At 48.5% G+C, this 23,607-nt stretch overlaps 2 protein-coding genes across 2 annotated transcripts; one reads left to right on the top strand and one right to left on the bottom strand.

The window, feature by feature from the left end:
- Positions 1-716: 716 nt before the first annotated feature.
- LOC8026933 (calcineurin B homologous protein 1) lies at positions 717-4,047 on the bottom strand. Its single transcript, XM_002406671.5, has 5 exons — positions 3,516-4,047; positions 3,234-3,306; positions 2,964-3,154; positions 2,701-2,804; positions 717-1,066 (listed from the first exon to the last, which is right to left on the bottom strand). Exons 1-5 carry the CDS (start codon positions 3,580-3,582, stop codon positions 932-934), a joined length of 570 nt encoding a protein of 189 aa, XP_002406715.1. The 5' UTR covers positions 3,583-4,047; the 3' UTR covers positions 717-931.
- A 228-nt stretch (positions 4,048-4,275) lies between these two features.
- LOC8026920 (probable methylmalonate-semialdehyde dehydrogenase [acylating], mitochondrial) lies at positions 4,276-22,269 on the top strand. The gene is made up of 13 exons (XM_029974156.4): positions 4,276-4,718; positions 5,159-5,200; positions 6,226-6,300; positions 6,723-6,884; positions 13,799-13,877; positions 15,066-15,220; positions 15,507-15,654; positions 16,047-16,111; positions 16,937-16,993; positions 18,587-18,958; positions 20,007-20,186; positions 20,896-20,994; positions 22,062-22,269. The coding sequence occupies exons 1-13, from the start codon at positions 4,683-4,685 to the stop codon at positions 22,161-22,163; spliced, it is 1,572 nt and encodes a 523-aa protein (XP_029830016.3). The 5' UTR covers positions 4,276-4,682; the 3' UTR covers positions 22,164-22,269.
- Positions 22,270-23,607: the final 1,338 nt, after the last annotated feature.

Here is a 23,607-nt window from a genome sequence, read left to right as displayed (position 1 = left end):
ATCGCCTTCAACATATTCGCGTTTGTTTTGCTAACAAAGCTTTCTAAACGAAAATAAAATTATTAAGTCGAATTTAAAACTAAACATTTGTAATCATTAATAGTTACTGGGATCAGCCAGTTTTGACTAGGAAAGTTTACGCTAGAAAGCGCATATTACCTACCAAACTCGAAAATAGTGGCTTGAACATTTTGTTTTTTAAATCGCTCCTGCACACGACTTTCTTGTGAAAAGCCGTGCTTATGCGAAAACAAGATCGACAACCAAGCCATTTTAATTAACAGTTATCTGAATTTTTTCCAATTTTGGTGTTGTAAAGGTTGAAAAAATTCAAGTTGGGCGTGTTGTCTTTGTACATCTATTATCTTTATAAAGGTCGCCAGTGTTTGCAGGTTTGTAAACGCCTACCAAATCGACACGCTAAAAACAGTGGTTGGCTTCAGAATTCAAGGTCAAGTTGGCCGAGTCGCGGACGGGTTTTTCCTCGTACGGTTCCGTATTTCGAAAGATGCATTTTGTTGTCTTCGTGAGAGATCAACTCTTCATTATTAACTATATTTTTTGTCTCGATCTTGAGCTCCGAACACCAAACCTTGCCAACTGATCAGTTCGAAGAGCTTGAAGCTGTAGTACTTACCTCCACGTTTACCACGCCCGTGAAGGTTGCAGACTTCAAAACAATTCTTGCTAAATACATACGCACACACACAAAAAAGTTACATTCAACAAATGTTTTATATTTTACCCACTGGTGCCTGCCGCAATACATGGAAAAGTCCACACTGGAATGCCATCCATGTCTTCTCTAGCGCTATGCAAGAAAATAGAACAGGCCTGCAAAAAATAAGCAGGTCTATTTGTGGCTAATAAGTTAATGCTCCTTCGTCTCTCTGGGGGAACTCTGGCTCAGAGCTGTTCCTTTGGAGCAGCCCTAGTTGAGGAACCGGATGCTCATCTTCTCTTCGACGTCTGTCTTGTCCAACGTTGCACAAAACTCTTCAAAGGAGATCATGTTGTCTCCGTCCTTGTCTGCTTCCATAATTGTCCGATCGGCAATACTTGCCAGCTATAAAAACAAAGATAAAAAGATGCACATTTTAGAATGGTGCTGATACACTGTTCCAGGGGTTACAAAAGCAGATATGGTGGTGGTGCAACAAAAATATTATAAAGCTGGTTATCTGCACGAGTTTAACAGCTTCCTTTTGGTTGCAGGAAAGTAATACTGGGTGGATGGATGAATAGATAACAACAGTTGTACTCAGCCGTTATTATAACGGGCAGTAACTTGCACCACCCAGCCTAAAAACAATAACAAAAAGCTGATTTCTTATTTCCCCTTTCAAGGCAATGCGTTTATCACCAGGACATGAAGATGATTGCCAGGCAGACCTCTGGGAGGATCAGGCAAAAAAACTAAAAACAGCACCCCCCTGCCCCCTCCCCATGCCGAGGGAGTCGCCGATTCTCCTCTGGTCGAACTTCGTCGGCCTTGCCTAGTATCAGCCACCCAATGAGGGAACAGGGTCGAGACTATGGGCTGGAGCCACGTGCACGGGAGTACCAACTTTCCTCTGTTCCGCCTGTCCCCCAGCTGTGCTCGTTGGTTGTATTTCGTTAAATTTCCCCTAGATAATTTCTACCAGCACTCCAACCTCCTTTTCGTTGCCTGTACTCTCCTATAATCCACCCTTCCATCCTTTCCAGCAAAACCAAGGGCCATTGGTACGTTTGTCGCCCCTTCGGGAAAGGCAGGACTAGGCTCCTTACATTTTAGAATCACATGCTCAATTGTTTCCGTCTCCTCCTTGCATATTGCACACACTGTATCTATGTCTCCAAATTTGGCCTGCATGTTTTTTCTCTTAAGACTCCCGTCCTCGCCTGAAGCAGCAGAGCGCTCCCCCTCGAACTACTGAATAAACCTGCCTTCTTTATTTTTTGCTTTTGTGACCTATAAATTGTTAAGCTGACTTCCCCTGCATTTTTTCCTCCCACATCCATCTCTCTGCCTCCTTAACTGCCCTTTCCACTGAATGCATTTGCTCCCCACATTGCCCGTCTGTAAGAATTTCATCCCAAGCCTTCATGTCCGTTTTGTCCATCTCGTGTTCAGACACCTCATTACAGGTATTTATAGATTTTGTGTGGCCACAGAGTGTCCTCCATGTCTGTTAGTGTTTGGTCAGAATTTATTTTACCCACTGCCTCTCATGCTCTGAAACGATGACCAGCCCCTATCACCCAGCACTCCCTTCTTTGGAGTGTTCCCATCTGTCCCTATAGCTATCCCGCCAACACTCCTTTGTCCTATCTCCAATTTCGCCTGAACTTCAGAACTCTTGCACAAGACTGCGTTACCAAAGGTCAATCCTGGTACCATTACTCCTTTCCATACTCCCCGCACCACCTTGCACCTATTAAAGTTGCAGAGAGCCCCGTGTTTCATAATGGCCGAATTTCTTTTACCCTTATCAATTCATTACAGTTGCCCCACACATCCCGTCTGTACTGAACTACTGAATGGGACCGCTCCATTGACGGAATGGGGAAATATTTAATTTCTGAGACTGCCTCGCTTACAGTCTTTCAATGAAACTGTGTGCAAGGGTAGTAAAACAAGACTCAACGAAACTGCGTGAAAAAACAAACAAACAAAATTCATCTATGGCCACTTGCCCAGATGACAGAACAGCGTACCTGCTCGTCCGAGATGTTGGCTCCAACCATCATGTGAAGGACCGCCAGCAGTTCGTCACGGGAGATTTTGTTGTCATCGTCCAAATCATACATCTTGAATGCAACTGCAGAGAATGATGCCACCAATCGAAACTGAAGTTCAGAGACATCGTCGACGGCAGGGTACAGCCATCCTTCTGTACCGTGCTAATTCTATGCACCACACTCATCCGCGCCAAAAGAACTCAAACATGGCGCCTGGAGCGGGTTCCCACCGTACTCACAGTGTAGCTTTTCCTCGCGACTGTTGAGCTTGTTCTCCTTGTTTTTCTTCAGGGGGCGAAATCGGGACAGGACGCGGGTGAATTGGCGAAAGTTGATGCGATCGTCGTAAGCGTCCATGAAGAACGCGTGGACGATCCGATCTCCCAAGGGGTTGATTGCCAGTTCCGGAATCCGTAGGAAATCTTCACGGCTATTGCAAAGTAAAGCGACAGAAAGTTAGCGTGATCAGCTTAACCGCGACGACTACTGTAAGTTGTAACCACGTATACCTCAGTGTACCGTTGTCAGTCTTGTCCAGGCTTGTGAATCGGCTGTACAACCGCTCGATCTGGTTGGCCGAGACTTGAAAAAAGAACGGAGGAACGCGGCTATGGTTACACATCAATCGCGCGTCGTAGCAAGGGTTTTACAAGCGTCAGATCGCCAAGGTCAAGGAGCGACGGCTAACCGCTGAGGCTATTCCTTACGCTGTAAACACCCGACAACAAGACGTCCCTGATTGTTTTGTTTAGCAAGGCGAAACCGAACGTGCTGAGGTAGCCAATACTCACAGCCAGTCTCCTGCTGAATCTCTTGGATTTCTTCTTCTTGTAACATGAGTGACGACCGGGTGCCCATAGTGAAAAGAGTGTGTCGGGTCGCTTGACGAAAGGATGGTACGGTAAATGCGACGGCTCGGAATTAAAGGGCCCGAACGCAGCCCGAAGTAGGTCGAGGTGGGCTACCCCGTCGTTGCGGATGGCGAGCGAGGTAGATGAGAGAGATACTTAGACATGCCACTCCCTCCTCAGTCAGCATATTTAGGTGCGCTGCACACGATATACACCAGGGTTTCTGTAACGCTAAAACTGTTTGCGATTCCTAATCTAAAATTTTTCCTTTGATGGTTTTAGATTAAAAAAAAATCATGATATATTAATTATTTTTAACAAAACTGTTTGATTTTGGTTAAAAATGAATCTGTAATCCGTCTTGCGCAATAAAGCAAGAAAAGAATAGGCACAAAAGACAGTAGGACAAGAACACGTCCATATCAGGGTTCATATCAATCAATCAGTCGTCCAATAAAAGGTTCTCCTACCTAGTTCCTGCATTATCAACACTAAACAACAAAAATGAAACTTAAAATAACCGATAAAAGTGAACGCAGGCATTCATTCAACGTTCACAAGTGACGCAAGTGGACTCAAGCATATATTATAATAACTCTATGGACTCAAGTGGGAGCTCGTCTGGCTTGTATCCGCCGCATCCGCAGATCCGCACTCCTCGTGTTGATCGCTTTACAACGTGAGCTTAGTCAAGGAGGTCGAGGAGGTTGCTAAATCTCCTTGGGTTTTGTGGTTTAGTCAGTTTAGTGAAGTGGAGTGGAGAAGCGACAATAAGTACAGCGGACGAACGTGCTGAGAAACCAATTAAATAAACCAACTAAACATGTTTTATCGCACTACCAGCTAAAGCAGCAGCAGTACAGCAGCGCAAGGGTGGATATCACGATATCACTTGCACAGGTTGCACAATCAACCGTATTTCTGTAAAACGCTTACGTAATCAAATCACGTAACCTTGAACGCTGAAGCCGGCGGGGTGGAAAACTGGAAACGAAACTAGCGATCGCACTGACGACTGGTGGCGCCAGTGCAATTTTCCATCGGTTCTCTTCATGGTTTTCAGGTTTTCATTTCTGGTTTCGTCGGATTAGCGTGCATGTGGTGAGGATGGCGGCTCTGCTGTGTTCGTCTTGCAAGCCCCTGGTAAGTGGTTGCCCATTTTGCTTCGTCGACGCCACTCGACGCGTCTTCGTGCACTCGTTGTCTACGGGCTGCAGGCCTTTCTGTGGCATAGAGCTCTTGCGAGCGCAAATGAGCTCCTCCGGGCCCTTACTTGCCACCTGCTTTAAAAAATCCGGCTACCCGCGTAGATCAGTAAAAAGTTGCTCGACGGCTCAGCGAAGCCGTGCCAGAAAATACGCTTCGTTGATACTGAGATAAGAGAAGTGCATGGCTCGACAGCATCACCTGATGACGTTGGCGGAGTGGGCGTGCTTTAAATGGTGCATGACAAGATCATGCCACTTGCAACTTGCAAGTCACCGGCTTTGTCACTTCGGCAAGTCGCAGAGGCGCCGTCATTGATTCTAATTGGGCGGAGTGCTTGTAATTTCTCATTCTATACACTTTAAATTTGCTTTCAGGCCGTTGGCCGGTTCCTGACACGTGGATATGCGGCCGCAGTGGTGAGTATTTGTCGTGTTTGCAGGCCGTACAATTATGAATAAAATTTCGTAATTAGTCGACTATTTGGATTTCACCGTTATATATTTTGAATATTTTTGCCGGAAAAAGGAAGGCGGGGTCGAAATAAATTAAGACATACCATAAGTGTGTGAAAAACTTGTGCGCATTAAAGAAAAAAAAAATTAATATGAGAAGTGTAAAGTTGAAACCGTAATTGTTATTGTTATGTTGCGAGGTGAGAAAAGCTGAGCCTCAACAATAAACTGTCGCCAAAATTGCTTAGACTTTGCCCACATGTAGCCGTTGGCATAAGTGGGCAAAGTTTAGAACCTAAAGTTGCCAGATAAAAAACGTTTTAAGTGAATACTTGACTCAGCGGCTCGGCCGACACAAGTCCAACAGTAGAATCAGACTGAAGACGTCTGCTTTCCATTGCTTCTGTCGGATAGTGCCACAAATGGTGCGCATTCTCACAGATAAGAGTCGAGCCAGCAGGTGGCCAACATCATATGCCGCTGGAACTGAAGCGCTGAATATGATTTCTTCAGTGCTTCGGCCAGAGGCTACTGTAACTGAGTACGTCGATTTGAGGGAATAAAAACAATGATGTACAAGGATGTGTGTCCTCATCATTCATAAGTTTTTATTCTTTCAAATTGATGTGATTCACGCTTGCATAGATTCACTATCTGAAAGATAAAATAAAAAGCTGATATGTGCTCAGCCTGTTTCTGTTGAAAAACGGCATTCCTTTCATAGACAGATTCGGCTTTTCTGCTCTTAAGTGTTAACTTTGATAACAGTAAGTTCCGAAACTTTAGCACCTTGCCTCCCACCGTTAGTGGCAATAGGGAGGAGTCAAAGCTTTCAGCAGTTGTCATTTAACTTTGGGGTGAAAAAAAAAAAAAGTGATCCACTTTTGTCGGCTGGCACCTTCCGGTTCTGGAAGAACTGTCTGGCTGAAATCGAAAATTAAGGCTGAGTCTGATTTCACTTCTCTGTTCTTGTGTTCTTTTCTTTGCAGCCAAACACAAAAATGTTCATCAATGGGCAGTTTGTCGAATCCAAGACCACGGAATGGGTGGATCTCAAAAACCCGGTGGGTAACTTAAAAAAACAAAAAAACATTGGCTGCATCTTTGGTATATACCAAAGTCGTTCTAAATGCATAGCATTTATAGGTTCCTTGTGACACTGTAGTGTCGCCTGATGTCATGGTGTCATGATATCATAGTGTCACATGATATCATAGTGTCACATGATATCATAGTGTCACATGACCCAAGAGTTTCTTTTCTTAGGACTGGTCACCGTTCCAGCACCACAGTCAGACACCAACTGTTGGAACATTGCGATGCATGTCACCAGCATGACATCACCATCAAGGCCACATCCCAGGCCCGGACATGAAAACCCAATGAATGCTATGCATCTAACAAACAAACGTGTGAAGCCAGATGCGGGTCCTCTAGTCGTCCAGCTGAAATATGGGCTCTCATTGCCTCCCTGTTGCTTCCTCAGGCCACCAATGAGCTGATCACCCGTGTTCCCAAGTGCACAAACGCTGAAATGCATGAGGCCGTTCGTTCGGCCAAGGAGGCCTTCCGTACCTGGTCTCAGACGTCCATCCTCACCCGCCAACAGTCTATGTTCAAGCTGCAACAGCTCATCAAAGAAAACATGGCAAGGCATCTTTCCACACATTGTTTTCAAAGAGCATATAAGGGTGGTCGTCCTTCCACGTATTGTCTTTAAAAAAAGAATGTGTGTAGAGTGGTCATCCTTATGGCACATTGTTTGTAAAGAGTATTTAGGGTTATTGGATGACCTACCTGAGTTGAGAAAACTAGCTTTCACGAGGGATATTATCAGATGTTTTTGGGCTGGCAGACCCTGACTGACGAAGGCTGTGCCAGGCCTGAAACGTTTCGCTGGACTACCTTTGCCACTGCCTCAGTCTCTTCAGCAACCGGGCAGTACTGTTTCATTAGAGTAATCAGATATATAGGGTGTTTGTAATGCCAAGGCTTTATCTAAAACGGGCCGTAAAAATCGGCGCCTGCACGTAGCATTCCAGCCTTTTCGTCAAAGGCATATTTCACTAATGGGTTTCATTTTGTAAAATTACGAGGTGTAATTTTCATGCCCTTTCTGTAAAAAATAGGCCAAGAAACTTGCCTGTGTCAATGTCGGACGGCGATGCGGTAGAGTCCGTCCGTCGTCTGCTCCGTCGACGTAGACGATGGAGCAGAAATACTCTCAAAAGTATTTGGAAATACAAATCCTGGAATACATGTCAAAAGCAGCTAAAATACTAAAATGCATTCATAAAAATGTACCACAACACATATCAGGATTGACTTTAAACGAAAGAAATGCAAAGGGGATGAAACAAGTTCATTCTGTCCTCTTGTGTGTTTCTTTAGTTTTAAGTCAATTTAGATCACCAACATGCTCAAGTTAATTTTACATATCAGAAATACATTAAAAAATAGAAAAGTATTTGGAAGTACAAATACAGGAATACATTTTGGTGGGGCTGAAATACAGACACTGAAATACCTTGTTATAAAGACGTTATTTTTCATGTTTTGGTGCACACCTTAGAGCATACAAAGAACTGAAAAAAGCATACCCTAGAATATAAGGTTTTGTTTTTAAACCAGCAAGTGAGTTCTCACCGCATGTTGGAGCCTGAATTAAGCTAGAATCCAATTTACTGCAGAATTAATGTCTTGTTATTTTGGGAAGTAGTAAAGAAAGCAAGTGATTCTTTGACCGTGGCTCGAGCACGGTTTATTTTGGCAGCTCTCATCTTTCAGGGTCAATATCCCAGGGACAAATATATCAGTAGAGTCGATTGCTGGGCTAGTTGGTCTGTTTCTCGCCTCTTTGTCCCTGTTTTTTGAGCGCTAAAATGTATTCCAAATTACAAATATATCAATTTTGTGTCCTCCCAGATAATCTTGAGAATTCACTCTAATTATGTCCAATCCAGACAACTCTTTCAGCAGTGACCTTGTAACGTCACCATGGTATGGGGTTCCAGAAACCCGTATCCTTTTATCTATTAGTTGCGCCGACAGAGCCTTCCACTTCTGGAATCGCCTATCATAGAATACCGGGCAAGCACCCAATCAAAATTTGGAGATAATCGGAAAAAAAAAAAGGGGGGGGAGGATGGGCACTTGTCCAGTCATCAGTTTTACAAATCAATGTACTGTGTACATTTTTCAGATCTTACAAATTCGGGAATGGGTGCTCAGTGTGGAATGGGCGGATGCGCGGTATTCTACAGTAGAACAGTTGACCACCTAAAGTGTGGGAAAACATTTAAGTTATGCCCAATAAAGAAGGGAATCATGTGCAGCCAGAGACACAAAACGTCCCTGATGAAACTTGGTCTTGATCCTCTGTGTGGAGGTCGACAATTATTTTAGAATTGTATTAAAATACATCGGCCCTAATTGTATCGCAATGCGTTTCGAAACATAAATACAAAATACAGTTGAAACATTGTATCACGATACAGAAATATAAATACATAATGTATTTCTGAAATACTATCGTGATACATTTGCATCGCGATACTGCCCAACCGTGGTTCAAGCACCCACTAATAACATGTTCCAAACTTCGGAATTCTGCAAATTATACTTAAGCGCTCGATTTAGCGGGACAAGTGTCCATTTCTAGATTAATCATTTTCAGTTTTTTACGGTAATCTTTCTGTAATGTACCTTGTGGGAGTGTTTAAACACCGTTCGCGGAACAATAAGACCCGGGGCTCACTGAGAGCCAGTGTTCCAACACCCACCCCGCAGCGTACTCACGTTCAACCGCCGCGGCGGGTTCGTTCGTTTGCTGCACAGCGTAGCTCTAATAGAAGAGACAAACGTACCACACAGTGTGCCGGGTGACCAAACAGTTTAATCACCGCAAGAAGCTATACAGGGCGTAAACAACGCGACACACTGAGAACCGGTGACGAGAATCGACTCACCGCTCGATGCCTTCCCGAGAGCCGACGGGCGCCAACGTACTGGAGACGGGTCCGACGCACAACCACTCGCTCCCGTCGCCACCCGGAGATTCTTTCTCCTCGGCATTCGATCCCCCCTCGTCTACGCCTCCCTAGCGCACCCTCGACCACAGGGGTCCCAGGATTTGGGGACAATCGCGTCCCCTTTCGGAGGGGGTGACGAGGGTACAGCTTCTAAGATGGCGCTGTCCCCCTTGCCACCGACGGGTGCGTGCGGCTGAACAAATGAATCCAGCGGCTCGCTCCGCGGCCGCTTTAGGGCCTCTCGAGGAAAGGAAATGACCGCATTTCCACATCCTCCCCCCCTTAAAATGCGCGGTCGGTCAAAAAAAGTAGACCTGGCTCTGGCTCTTCCCCCCAAAACGACAAAACTAAAACAAACAGTGCTACCGAGGTGCACAGGCACTCGCAGCAGCATCACAGCAGCATCTCGACGTCGAAGGTGAACGATGGGGCCCCCGGGTTTAAAGGTCCCACCGCTGGCCCGGGCTCGTCCGCCGGCGCAGGCGACACCGCTGCCGGTGGCACTGCCGCTGCTGCCGCCGCACCCGGGAGGTCCGCTGCTGCCCCCGGACATGACGCTGGACTCGCTGCCCCTTCGTCGGGATGGTCGGGGTCGGCCAGAACACCGGCCAGCACCGCGTCCCGGAATGCTGGATCGCGCTGGAAGCTCTCCAGCACCCAGGCCACGGCCTCAGGTCGCTCGAGAAAGGCAACGTCCCCAACGTGGCCGCCGCCGCCGTCTCCGCCGACTCGGCCCCGGTGGAAGAGGGAAGCTCGGTGCTGGGCCTCCGTCGTAGAGGTGACCACGAGGCCGCCGCAGTCGGAGCAGTAGGTTGCCCCGTCCGCCGGGGTCAGGCATGCCCCGGCGGCCATTCTCTCCGCGTCCTCGGTGGTCTGGCCGCGGAACAGAGATGGAATATGCTCCGATGACTGGCCCCGCTCGGGTCTCCGCTGCAGCTTCCATCGGGCCCAGCTGACGAAAACCCGCGGTGCCTCCGAGCCGACCTGCGACGTTCACGTGGCGACCGCTCTGGACGACGCACCCCGGGGCCCTGACTCTTTTCGCCGCGAAGACCCGCGGCCGCCGGTAGGACCAGGTTGACGGTCCCTCGCTCCCGCGCCGGCGGCTGGTTTCCGGGAGGGCGCCCCAGGTCCGCGAGGAGCCGGGGCAGGACGACGGCCGGATCGGCGCTGGCGATGATTCCGCTGAGGGCTCATGGTGACGGTCTCGACCTCTCGTAGAAAAAGCCGGGGAATGCAAGTCGGTTCCTCCCGGGTGGCGAAGTTATAGGCATCAGTCACCTCTTTGGGTGGTCGACGGGGAGGACGACGGTCCAAGAGGTCCCCAGGCCGGAGGCAGGGTGGCAGCCGAAAGTTGCTGAAGCAGGGACGTGCCGCCCGAGTAGGTCTTCCAAGCGCCGGCTGGCCCACCCGCATCCGTGCCCGGAGGGCCCGGCATGGAGGAACACAAAGGGCTCTCTCCGGCTGCCGCTTACCCGACAACAACACCCCCCAGACGACTTTGGGGATGAGCGAGCCTAATGGCAGGCATAAGCTGCCAATGGGAGATTCATAGGCGCCGAATAGACCACAGAGTCCCTTCGCCGGCCGCCCTCTCCAAGGTACTTAGGAAGGGGCTCGTCGACCCGCTTCGTCGGCGGCGCACAGGCGCACCCAATTGGGGAGGCATGCATGGAACCAAGCGTGCCCTCTCCAGACTGTTGGCACCCGATAGACCATAGAAAGGCCATTCGGCGGCCGCGCGCGGCGAGGTCCCTGAGAACGGGTTCGTTGACCTGCTTCCCCGGAGGCGCACAAGTGCACCAAATGGGGAAACATCGGACCAAGCTCGCCCCGCCCAGTGAGCGAGAGATGCGCGGAGTCGAAAAGAAAAGGTCGACTCCCAGGTGGCCGCGCGCTGTGTGGAAAGACAAGTTTGAAAAAAATCGTTTTCGATCTTGCCTTGCTTCTAAGCAAACGTGCTTGGCTTTTGCCATTGTCGGCGGCGGCTTTGACGACACTAATGTCGCCGGTGCCGCAGCTCGTATCGAGGCGCGGGCGAACTGCCGCCCACGTCGCGTGGCGGCCGGGGTGCCTGCGGGCTCAGGATGCCCGGCTCCCCAGCCGCGCCGCCTTCCCTCATGACATAGGATTTGAGGTCACAGACGTTCACCGGCCCGCCAACGGGTCTTGATTGCAAGTCCGCTAGCTTATACACGAGCGGAGAAATAGTTTTGCGTACTCGGTATGGCCCAGACCACTTCGGTGCCAGCGAAGCAGAAAAGCCTTTGCTGGCGTCGCTCAGAACGTGTTGACGCCTGAGAACCAGATCACCCACTTTGTAGCGGATGTCCCGGTAGGTCTTGTCGTACTGAGCCTTCTGGCTGGCTCGTGCTACACCAAGATTTTGGCGGGCCTTAGAGAAAGCCTCCTTCATCCTGTCGCGTAGCCCCCGAGCATAATCAGCACAGGCTGATGGCTCGGCGTTTTCTTCGCCGCTACTCCGTAGAACATTGTCCATAGGGTTCAACAGTTCTCTCCCGAAAGTGAGATAGGCCGGCGAAAAACCGGTGGACCGATTCACAGTAGACCGCAGAGCGAACCCAATTTCGGGGATCGATGAGTCCCAGTCTTTGTGACTCTGGCAAAATGCTGCCAGCATCGGTTTGATGTTCCGGTTGCAGCGTTCAGTTACATTCGATTGCGGATGGTACGTGGTCGTTTTCCTGTGTTTGATTCCGAGAGCAGCACATGTCTCCCTGAACACCTTCGCACAGAAACATGACGCGTTGTCGCTGATAAGCGCCTTCGGATAGCCGAAGCGCGAGAACACTTCTCTCAGCTTTTCGAGGATCACCCTTGCCGACAGCTTGCAGAGCGGAAATAGTTCGACCCACTTAGTGAAATGATCCGTGATGACCAGTAAGTACTGGTGCCCTCTCGGGCTTCGTGGGTATGGACCCATGACGTCACACGCCGCGAGCTGCCAAGAGTGCTGGCTGTCGATCGGCTGCAGAAGCCCGGGTCGTTTTCCACCTCGCGGCTTCACGCTTTGGCAACTGTGACACGAACGGGCGTACCGAAGTACGTCGCGCTTCATTCCTTGCCAGGTAGCGAAGTGACATAACTTATAGTAAGTCTTGGAGCCACTTGCATGTCCGGCCAGTCGCGAGTCGTGAAAGTAGCGCATTAGAGCGCCTCTCAGACAGCGAGGCACCACCACCTTGAACGGCGCACAGGTTTCGTTCTCAGATGGGATGTACCGCAGCAGGAGTCCGTCAGCCTCGAGCAGATACGAATCCCAGGCCTCATCTGCAATACCAGCAGCATTCGGAGGCGCGGCGCCGATAGTTGTACGGTCTATCGAGCACCCGACTGCATTACCGTCCGGACCGGCAGCGTCCGACTCTTTGTGGGAGTGTTTAAACACCGGCTCGTGGAACAATAAGACCCGGGGCTCACTGAGAGCCCGTGTTCCAACACCCACCCCGCAGCGTACTCACGTTCAACCGCCGCGGCGGGTTCGTTCGTTTGCTGCACAGCGTAGCTTTAATAGAAGAGACAAACGTACCACACAGTGTGCCGGGTGACCAAACAGTTTAATCACCGCAAGAAGCTACACAGGGCGTAAACAACGCGACACACTGAGCACCGGTGACGAGAATCGACTCGCCGCTCGATGCCTTCCCGAGAGCCGACGGGCGCCAACGTACTGGAGACGGGTCCGACGCACAACCACTCGCTCCCGTCGCCACCCGGAGAGTCTTTCTGCTCGGCATCCGACCCCCCCTCGTCTACGCCTCCCTAGCGCACCCTCGACCACAGGGGTCCCAGGATTTGGGGACAATCGCGTCCCCTTTCGGAGGGGGTGACGAGGGTACAGCTTCTAAGATGGCGCTGTCCCCCTCGCCACCGACGGATGCGTGCGGCTGAACAAATGAATCCAGCGGCTCGCTCCGCGGCCGCTTTAGGGCCTCTCGAGGAAAGGAAATGACCGCATTTCCACAACCTTCGGTTTAAAAATAAAAGCTGACAATGATAATAAATCTTTAAATAAAAAAAAAATAAAGAAAACGCAGTTGCATATTGACCGCGTTCTTGCAGCCGATGCGTGTCGTCTCCTTTTGCTGGTCGGCTATATATCCGACGCTGCTCCCGACGCCATCTATCAATACGTGCGCCAAACGTGCCCTGCCACTTGAGTTCGTCGTCTGCATCACCATCCGCCGTTGATCCCGGCAAGTTTCTTGGCGCTGTCTTTTTACAGAAAGTGCACGAAAATTGCACCTTGGAAATTTACAAAATAAAACTGGCCTGTAAAATACACCTTTGACACAAAGATTAAATTGCTGCGCGTGCAGCTAATGACTATAGGGCTTCATAGCCTCATTCGGCCTTGGGAAAAGAGAAGTGACAACCTGCATTTAGCGCCTCTAAACGAAAAACTGGCTCCCCTTTTATGCTTCATAAATTGCGAAGGGGTTACATCACGTCCGCAAAATAATTTAGTCTGCTTGCCGCGAGGAGTGACAGACCATTTTCGTCCGTCCAGAAAAGACTGGCGGCCAACGTGACGGAGGAGCAGGGCAAGACGCTCGCCGACGCAGAAGGGGACGTTCTGCGTGGACTGCGTGAGTGAATGTTTGTGCAGTGCCTGCGTTTCATAGGCTGTGCTTTCCTTTGAGCTGAGACTGCAGACAAAGTTGCAGGCGAGGGCTAGCCCGCGCTCCCTGCTATGAGACGTGCCTTTCTAGGGCAAGCGCTCAACCCACATATTAAACCTGCAATCTTGTGCTCTTGTGGTTCTACCGTTGGCTTTTCAAGCTACCCAAACTAACAACAATTTTCGAAATATGAGAGCTTTATTCTTCTGGACATGCTATCTATTATCTCTAAATTCGGGACAGATAATGGCAAATGAAGTGGATGCAAAAACAAGCACTCAAATTGCCCCGTGCCTCGCAGCGGGGCGATGTCGCACGTTGTAAAACAGATTGAGCAGGCGTTCTAATGAGCACTTTATGTGGCACATTTTTCCCAATTTGTTCGAGTGAGCTTCCTCGGCGTTCGTTTCACAAAATCAGCTTCGTAACCTGTTGAAAACAGGCAGTGCTTCCCAAATATCGGTCAAATCACATGTCATCACATTCCAGTGTTGTCAATAAAACCTGTTTAAAAAGGCTCGAGGTACACCTAAGCGCTTTTTATGAGTTGTGAACGTGAAAGCATGCACATCATTCTTCCGCTCCCTTATTTCGTCTGCAGCATGTTTCCGTCGACGGCAGAGCGTGCCCTCTCGGCGCTCTAACCTTGGATATTTCGTGTTATCGGCGTGCTGATGGACATGCAGCACCATGGAGTGGCGGTCGTTGAAACAGACGCGCAGCGGCCAATGCGAGCCTCGTCGATGCGCGCCAGCCAATGGGACTGAAGTCAAAATCCATCAGCTCTACTTCGCTCTTTTGGGATCAGGAAAACTAGGTGCCATTTGGCTAAGCTTTTCGCGTGATTTCATAGCTGGGAGCTGGCTTCACTTGGAGAAAGGATTTATGGTGCCGTTTGGCACAACTTAAAAGCTGATGACGTCGGTTCGCTCCAAGGGGCAGTTAATGCTTTTGCATTAAAAAAAAAAAGTGTGAAATAAATTTTCAAAAATTCAATGGCTTTGTTAGAAAAATAAAATAGGACCTGTAATTTTGGTTAATTGTTTGGATGCCTCTATCGACGTGTTGAACCGATTTTGAGGCAAATCGGTGGCTACTAGCATTTCTGGTGAATGGATCAGAGTCGGGGAAAGCAAGCGGTGCACACTTTTGCAGAGGTGGTGGAGCATGCCTGCGGAGTAACGTCGCTGCAGCTCGGCGAGACGCTGCCATCCATCACCAAGGATATGGACACCATGTCATACCGCATTCCGCTCGGAGTCACCGCGGGCATCACCCCTTTCAACTTCCCAGCCATGATCCCACTCTGGGTGAGTTTTGCCCACTGCCATTCCGAACGAAAATAATGTAGTTTTGTTATTGGCTAACTTTAGGAAGCAACGGTCCTTGGTCCTTGGTCAGTGACAGGTTATTGAGTGCATGCCACCATCATGCACTCATCACTGCGCAGAAAGCTTGCGTTCAAGGCGGAGCAGGAACTACGTTCTCAACTTTCCGCTGGCTATAGCATGTTGCCGTGTGCATTAAGTCAGTGAGCTGCACCTCTGACTGAAACGAAGGGTTGTGCTCGGAACTTCCCAATGGGTCTGCTCCCAGATGTTCCCGCTGGCCCTGGTCTGCGGGAACACCATGGTCCTCAAGCCTTCGGAACGTGATCCGGGCTGCACAATGATGTTGATGGAGCTGCTCAAGCAGACCGGGGTTCCCGACGGAGTGGTGAACGTCATCCATGGCACGCACGACGGTCGGTGCTCTTGCTTTCTCTAAAATCACCGCTGGATGTTTGCGAGAGACCCGCAAACACTTGGGAACAGCTAGATCACTGGTGGCACCTGTCGTGTGGTGCTGCCACCAGTGAGCTTTGAGAAGTACTTTGGTACCAAACGTAGTTACGGTACAAGCACATGCTGGCTGTTGTTCTCTGCTACCAGAGAACGTCCTACGGCAATCGCTCTGTTCTGTCATGCTCGGCAAGGTTATGATGCAGTCGAGCGAGGTCACAATTGAAGAAAACCGTTGCACTCTCTGTTTGACCCGACCTCTATTCAACCTCAGCCCTTTGGAGTTAGTCTCTCTTGTAGCCCTTTTGCCGATGCAGAGAGATACCTCAGTTGTCAACTGTTTTCATTCTTGCAGCTGTCAAGTTCATCTGCGACCATCCTGACATCAGGGCCATCTCTTTTGTGGGCTCTGATCAAGCGGTACATTATTTATTATTATTATTACTAAGTGGCTAGTGTTTTTTACAGCTCTTTATTTGGGCAAACTAAATTTAAGGCACTGCTGTCACGTTGCAAAGCAACATGTGCAATTCAATTGCCACTATATAACTAATGAATTTGTGCGTGCTAAACTCAAATCTTGAAAGTAAAAAAAAAAAAAAAAAAAAAAAAAATCAAGAGGTGTGTTGCTAACTCTGATTCAAGCATATTGGTTTTTAGAAGAGGTCCAGTCAGTGCTGGTCTTGGACCCAACTTTCTTAGGCACCGGTTAGACAATAAGCTCTTATTTCAGGTTATTGCTCTTCCAGCAATAGGCTTCAAGGGCGTGTTATCTCGAAGGCACTCTGCTAGTAGATAACAAATTCAAACCACAACAAGAAAAAAAAAAAAAAAAAAAAAAAAACAGTAAGCTAAATTTAGATAGATTCCTCAGAACATTTGACAGAAATCTATTTTTGTCAAATATTTGGCATCCCCACCCCTGCCCGTTTCGATCTGGATGAGCATCGTACCGGTATGTGGTCGTGTGTCACTGCTGCGTGATGCACGTTAAAGACCCCAGGCTAGCAGTTGTACTGCACTGGCTAAATTTCTCATCTACAGCTGAGAGACTCGTCGCCCATTGAGGCAGACGAAGTTCTAGGCTGTATAAACATACACACCACCCAATTTTTTTTTTTTAAATATTTGACAGGGTTATGAATGAAAGGGTTAGGTCAAACTTTTAAAAGGAGTTCTGGGAAGCAGTTCTTCTGTAGAAATCTCAGTCAAACATTATCCAACTGTCGCCGCATTTTCTCACAGGGCAAGTTCATCTACGAGCGTGGCTCCAAGAATGGAAAGAGGGTTCAGTGCAACATGGTAAGGATCCTCTCTCATTTGACAAGAACACTGCACGATGAGAGCACAGAATGAGAACATGGCATTGGATACATTGGAATACGGCATTGTAATACGTCAGAGCACTACATATGTTGTGAGAGCATGTCATCCGTAAGAAATTGCAGGGGTGGAACGGCTGCGCCATTGGCGCCATTTTGCGCCAGACGCATGTGTCTGCGCCATCGTGCGCCATGTTGCTGAAACTGCGCCAGAGCCAATACCTCACGCCATTATGCGCCAGATTACAAAACGTGCGCCAAAATCTCTTTATTTTGACTTGGTTTCGGTTTTATTGACTCGATTGGCAAGAAATGAGCGTAGTTAGCCTGGTCGGCTTTACAATCCTTTCTTTTGTCTATTCCCTCTGTGTATCCCGAGTCGGAAGCGCGCGAAAAAACTCTGATTATAAGCGCTACACCACCTGCGACTGGATTGTTATTCTTCAACCGTAAGCAGTTAAGCAAGTCGGCTGAGGTGAGGTCGAGTCGTTAACCGTGAGATTGCCTGAGGTTCTGCGGCCCGGGATCCGGGACCTTGACGTCAGCTAGTTGAAAAAAATGAGCAAATTATTCCTTTTAGTACCTACTTCACTGTTAGAAGTTAGAACCGCATTCTCGCAAGATAAATCATGATTTGATAGAACTGAAACGCGGTCCGATCCGAAACCTTGTCGGTCAGCAGCTCTTACGCGAGTGGTATATCTACTCGGCGTACATTAACCTTGCTCCTGCTTATCACTTCAAATACAATAACTTCGTTAATCGTAGTCTGCTGCTTCGATATCGAGTTGTACAACTTGAAATTTGTTGCTCTGTTCCTCCGTGCAACTGCACGTCCGTTGCTTACGCACGTAACGCGGTTCGCATATATGATCACTATGTCGAGCGCGTGTGGGTTGTGCGATAAGCAGTGCTGATTTGCACTTTTAGCAGCTGAAAGCCACTCAGATAATATCAAGGGCGCTATCTCTAGAAACATAGGATACTTGCTTTTTGATTCTCATTAAGGCTCACAGTTTCAAGTTTTCGCATCTGTTACACTGTTATCCCATCCTACCTAGGTCCCAAACCACTCATGTTCATCTGTGCTGCTAAGCACGATTGAAATTGCTCCCGTGCGTGTCTAAGACACAAGCTGAAGTGCAATGAAAACTGATCTGACCTGCTCCTAGCCTGCTCCAGAACGTAGCTTTTAGCTGCTCCCAACCTGCTCCAAAACAGCTGTTTCAGCTGCTCCCGTGGCTGCTCCCAAGTACATGTTATGAGTTCCACCCCTGAATTGTAAAATAGTGCATTATGAGAACGCGTCTGGAGAGCAGGTCGGGAGAGTGCGACATAAGAGCACCCTTCGAACTCATTCACAAACCCTCCTTGGCTGTGTTCCAAAACGTACTGGAGTAGTTCCGAATTAATCTCACTGGTCGCATCCTGCGATAACATGAAGAGCGATGCCGGACAGGATTAGGTTTCCAATTGCGAAGGTACAAAACTTTCGAAGCAATATCTAGCAAATTTTAGATCACGGCCCTTCCATCGCTTCCTCCCCCCACCTCCCACCTCCCACAACTGTCAGGGAGCCAAGAACCACGGGGTGGTGATGCCGGACGCCAACAAGGAGTACACCCTGAACCAGCTGACGGGCGCCGCGTTTGGCGCCGCGGGCCAGCGATGCATGGCACTCTCGACGGCAGTCTTCGTGGGCGAGGCCAAGAACTGGATCCCCGAGCTGGTGGAGAGGGCCCGGAAGCTGAAGGTGAACGCTGGCCATGAGCCGGGGGCCGATTTGGGGCCGGTCATTTCGCCCGAGGCCAAGGAGCGCATCTGCGACCTTGTCGAGAGCGGGGTCAAGGAGGGGGCCAAGCTGCTGCTTGACGGCAGGGGCATCGTGGTGCCCGGTTACGAGAAGGGAAACTTCGTCGGCCCCACCGTCCTGGCGGACGTCACGGTGAGCCCTTAGAGTCACAACGCTTGCAGTGCTGCCGATGGTTTTACGGCGGCACGAGCGGCCTTGGGGGTTCGGAGTGGTGTACAGTGTAGCTGAGTGAAGAAGGTGTGAAAGTGCAGATGGAGATGGTGTAGTTTCAATATAGTGGTGAAACGCATCGTCAGAAAAAAAGTCAAGATGGTGGTCACATGATGTAATCGGCACGTCAAGGTGTCACGTTGCGGTGTAACGTGACATCATGATGGTACACAACACCGCAATTAATCTGTACTTAATGTGATCACGTGACACCTATAGTGGTCATGTGAGGACATGACTAACTCCAACGGTCACAGAACCAATAGCGATCACGTGATCACACGACCTGTAGCAATTGCCTGACATCACGTGACCGCTCCCGACATTAGGGTGACAAATCTATTTGCAGGATCGCAAAATATTGAAACTGGCAAGGAAAGAACAGACCATACGTGCGAGAACTTTGCGTGTTACACGTGTTTCTTCCCTGCAGTCTGGAGGTTTTCGCTGTCATTTAGTCAAATACTTTACGGAGCAGAATACTGGGCTTTGCGCACGAATACAAAGATCCTGGAGGCGACACAGTCTCTCTGCAGATACCACGCCGAGATGGCGTTAGTGAATGCCGTAATAATTCAAAGCTTTTGCATTTGAGAAATATGTAGAGTATTGTTTTACTTCCTCTCATACCAAATACAAGGGTAGGAACTGCATATTATGGTCGCTGATCAGGTGAGAAGGGCAGGGCGTCTTTCGAATGCCCAGCTTCCAGCATGTGCTCGTTGACTTTCGCCGCGCTTTGGTTGAACGTGCATGCTCAAGGCTAGTGAGACGCATTGTCGAAGGTGGGAATTCTCGCACTGGAGGCGGGACAACAGAGTCCTCCCCACCGGTCTCATCCTGTTGGCGACTGTAGTAGAATAATCTGCTAGGCGTGGAGGCATTGCGAAGTGCGCGTCATCAAGGATCCCGTCGAGTGCCATCGCCCCTTCGTTGCATTTGACAGTGTGTCTGTTTGCGTCTCGCACAGCCCCAGATGCGCTGCTACCAGGAGGAGATCTTCGGGCCAGTCTTACTCACGCTGTCGGTGGACAGCATGGACGACGCCATTGCGCTCATCAACAGCAACCCGTACGGAAACGGCACCGCCATCTTCACCACCAACGGCGCCACAGCCCGCAAGTACACCCAGGAGATCGACGTGGGACAGGTACGAGACGGGGCCGCGTGTCGAGCGCTTTTCAAAAAGGGATGCCAAGAAATTTCTAAAGAACAGTTCGTTTGGAAATGGCCATCTTAAAATCTACGGCTATAGCTACCTTTCTTCCAATCTGCAGGGTTTCTAATTCTAAGGATCAACAATACTGTACAATATTTATTTCTTGTGCCTTTGCCTATATGGTTAAGTCTCGGTGGTACAGAGCAATCCACTTAAACCAATGAGAAAAACCGAAAATTCAATTGGTATAACCGGTTATTGTTGCATCTGGACTAGAAACTAAGCGTTTCTAATCTAGAAACTGATCGTCGACCTGGGAAAGGGAGGGGTAATGGAGCATAGACAGCCGTCCTTCCCAGTCAACAATGTTCGCTTAACACCATTTCTGGCAATGTCACCTTTGGCCAGGGCCCCTTAGTTACTCTGAGCGGGCTGTCTATTGGCGTGTTTGAAAAAAATATCAAATTGTGCCAAAAAATATGGGTGGGTTGTCTTTCGGGGGTAGAATAGTATGGTATACTTGGAAACAACTCGCACCCCAAGGGCCGATCACTTCAAAAAATTATCCCAGAGCTGTCTCGCTATCCACCCGCCCGAAGCTTTCTTTTCGCCAAACAACAAACACTTGCATGGTCGCGTATCGCGATAGATATTTCCAGGTGCACAAACAAAGCCCTTCACTCACTTACGGGTCATGCAGGTCGGTGTAAACGTTCCCATTCCTGTTCCACTGCCGATGTTCTCCTTCACCGGATCCAGAGGGTCCTTCCTGGGAGATGCCAACTTCTATGGCAAGGCGGTACGTGCAACGGTTCTTGTAGACCAGCGACTCTGAAGGCTGGTCGAAGCATTTATGTTTGAGAGTGTGATAGGCCGCGTTAAAACCTCTTACGACTGCTTACGGGGGAAACATACTGGCACCCTGGTACCATCTATCAGTGTTCCCAGAGCCCGGAAACAAAAAAGCATGCATGTACATATGGCAGGACAAATAGCGAAAGGTCTCCTTGAGCACACAATGTGCCAAAAAGTGTCTTACTGTATTCCACGGGGCAACATGTGCTTCTAGAACAACCTTTCATTAGATACAGTCCATTTCAGTGCATGCATAAGGCCGACAGAAACCGTCGAAAAGATGAAGCAGTGTTGTGCGGTGGTTAGCATACTCGAGTGGCGATCACGAGTTTGAATTTCGGCACTGCCAGATTTGTTTTCAGCTGCTTCCTAACAATTTTTAAGGCAAAAGCCTCGTCTCGTTGTTCAGTTGACGTTCAAAGTCCTTGAGTTAAAACACGGCGACACGAAAGACGCAAAAACGTGTCGGCGACATGAAAGGTACCAAAATCCACGGTTGGCCACTGGTTCACGAGATGGTGTCACTTGTGACGGAATTGGCAGAGGCGCGCATTGGGCTCTGCCGATTCCCAGCGGTAGAGGACAGTCTCGCTCGGGCAGTGGTGAACAGCGGGAGTGCTGCATGCCGCGAGATTAACGGCGCCAAAAGTGCATCGTCAGAGAGCACGTTGACTTCAGAGGTTTGCCATCACCGGGATCGGCGCTTAGGCCTTCGCCTTCAAGTCGTCTTAGGGATGACATAAGAGACCCTTTGAATTTTCCGTTCAGTTGGTACGGTTCATTCGTCTGCAACTTTTTACAATTTCCTCTTTAGAGACTACGTAAGATGATAAAAACGACCTGCAAAATGGAAGGATACAAGCAGATTGCAACATGCTTGGTCGCACTTGAACGCAAATGTGACAACCAGCCTCAAATATAGGTTAAAATCTGGCACTTGGTTACTCTTTGCTCAGTGAAAATATCTGCGTTCTCCCTTAATTTTTTAAGGTGTCACATTCCTCTTTGCAGGGTGTCAACTTCTACACCCAACTGAAGACTGTCACGCAGCTCTGGAGGACGCAAGACTCTACCCATTCCAAGGCCGCCACTGCAATGCCTGTCATGCGCTGAATCTCGTACATACTCTAGTTGCTCACGAGCCAAGCAAGGGGACACACGATGGATTGACTTCGAACTTAAATTTTTGGTAAAATAAAGACGAATCATTTAGTGTTCACCGAGACTGTTCTTTTAAGTGGGGAGCATTTGTATGGGAATGTATAGTTGTGAGCAATATTTGAGAATGCAGTACAACAAAAACAGTGGTAGGGCCTGCTCCATGCTGCGGGAAACTGAGGGACAGGCTGGTAGGAATTGTTGGAGGATATAGGCAAATCTAAGTGCCTTCGTTTCTACTTGCTGTTGGAATGCGGACATCACATTTGGAGTTCAAGCGCTTTCGAAGAGGAAGTAGAGACAAGGCCAGTTTTCTTTGCACCTACCCACTAATGGTTTGAACCAAAGTTAGGTGTTCAGACGTCCCCATGTGCTCTCGTGTCCTCTCCATCGGTTTCTACCTGTATCATAGGTAAATGCAGAGAACAACCCAAAGCACTGGTTTGTCGAGAATGTTGACGTCGGTGTTGTCCCACAGCTTTTCAGCTAATTCCGGACTAACAAAAACTGTACTAAAATATATTGTGGATTTTGAAAAGGCCAGAAAAACCCATGTGGAACCACAATTGAGTTTTAGAATAGGGGTCTAAAGAAATGGGGGCTCACCACTGCGCATGTGCCAAACCCAAACTGGGTTAACGCAAAATTCGAGAAAGAGTGGGGCACCTATTTCCTTGGGGCCAGTCTTGGGTAGTAACGCGTTACTGTAACTTCGTTACTTTTTTGGTAACTTGTAACTGTAACGAGTTACTTTTTAAAAATGTAACTTGTAACTGTAGTTCTATTACTTTTTTCTGAGGTAACGATGAAAGTAACGACGTTACTTTTGTCGTTACTTTCCAGTGTTTTATGAATATTATATCACTGAACGAGGTGCAATTTAGCCATTCCTTGCACATTCCAAATAGTCTATTCCGACATTTCGAGTGTCAAGTTGGCCTTGCACAACTTGACACTCGGAAATCAACCGTGAAACAACAATACACGTGGAGGGCACGGCGCATGTCTCGTATTTTGATTAGCGCCATACTCTGGCATGGAAACTTTCAAACACTAACTTCGAGAGGCAACTGCTGCTAAGTTACAATATAAAGTAAAAAGCGTACTTTTTAATTTTATGCAATAAAACGTTGTGAGGGGCGTTTTCTGATTTTTTCTAAAATTTTTGTGTTATAGAAAAGTAACTAAAAGTAACGTCGTTACTTTTTAAAAGTAACTGTAACGAGTTACTTTTTTGTTGCGGTAACTGTAACGGTAACTTCGCTACTTTTTACAAAAAGTAACTGTAACTGTAACGAATTACTTTTTAAAAGTAACTTACCCATGACTGCTTGGGGCCAGGTTTCATTGGCAAACATTGCAGCAGCTTTTCCGCTCGCTTCAAAACAAAATCGTCATG

This window comes from Ixodes scapularis, unplaced genomic scaffold (assembly GCF_016920785.2).
Source record: "Ixodes scapularis isolate PalLabHiFi unplaced genomic scaffold, ASM1692078v2 PGA_scaffold10__122_contigs__length_95168666, whole genome shotgun sequence".
NCBI lineage: Eukaryota > Metazoa > Arthropoda > Arachnida > Ixodida > Ixodidae > Ixodes > Ixodes scapularis.
Note: the sequence above shows the minus strand (reverse complement) of the source record. Positions and strands in the feature narration are given on the sequence as shown.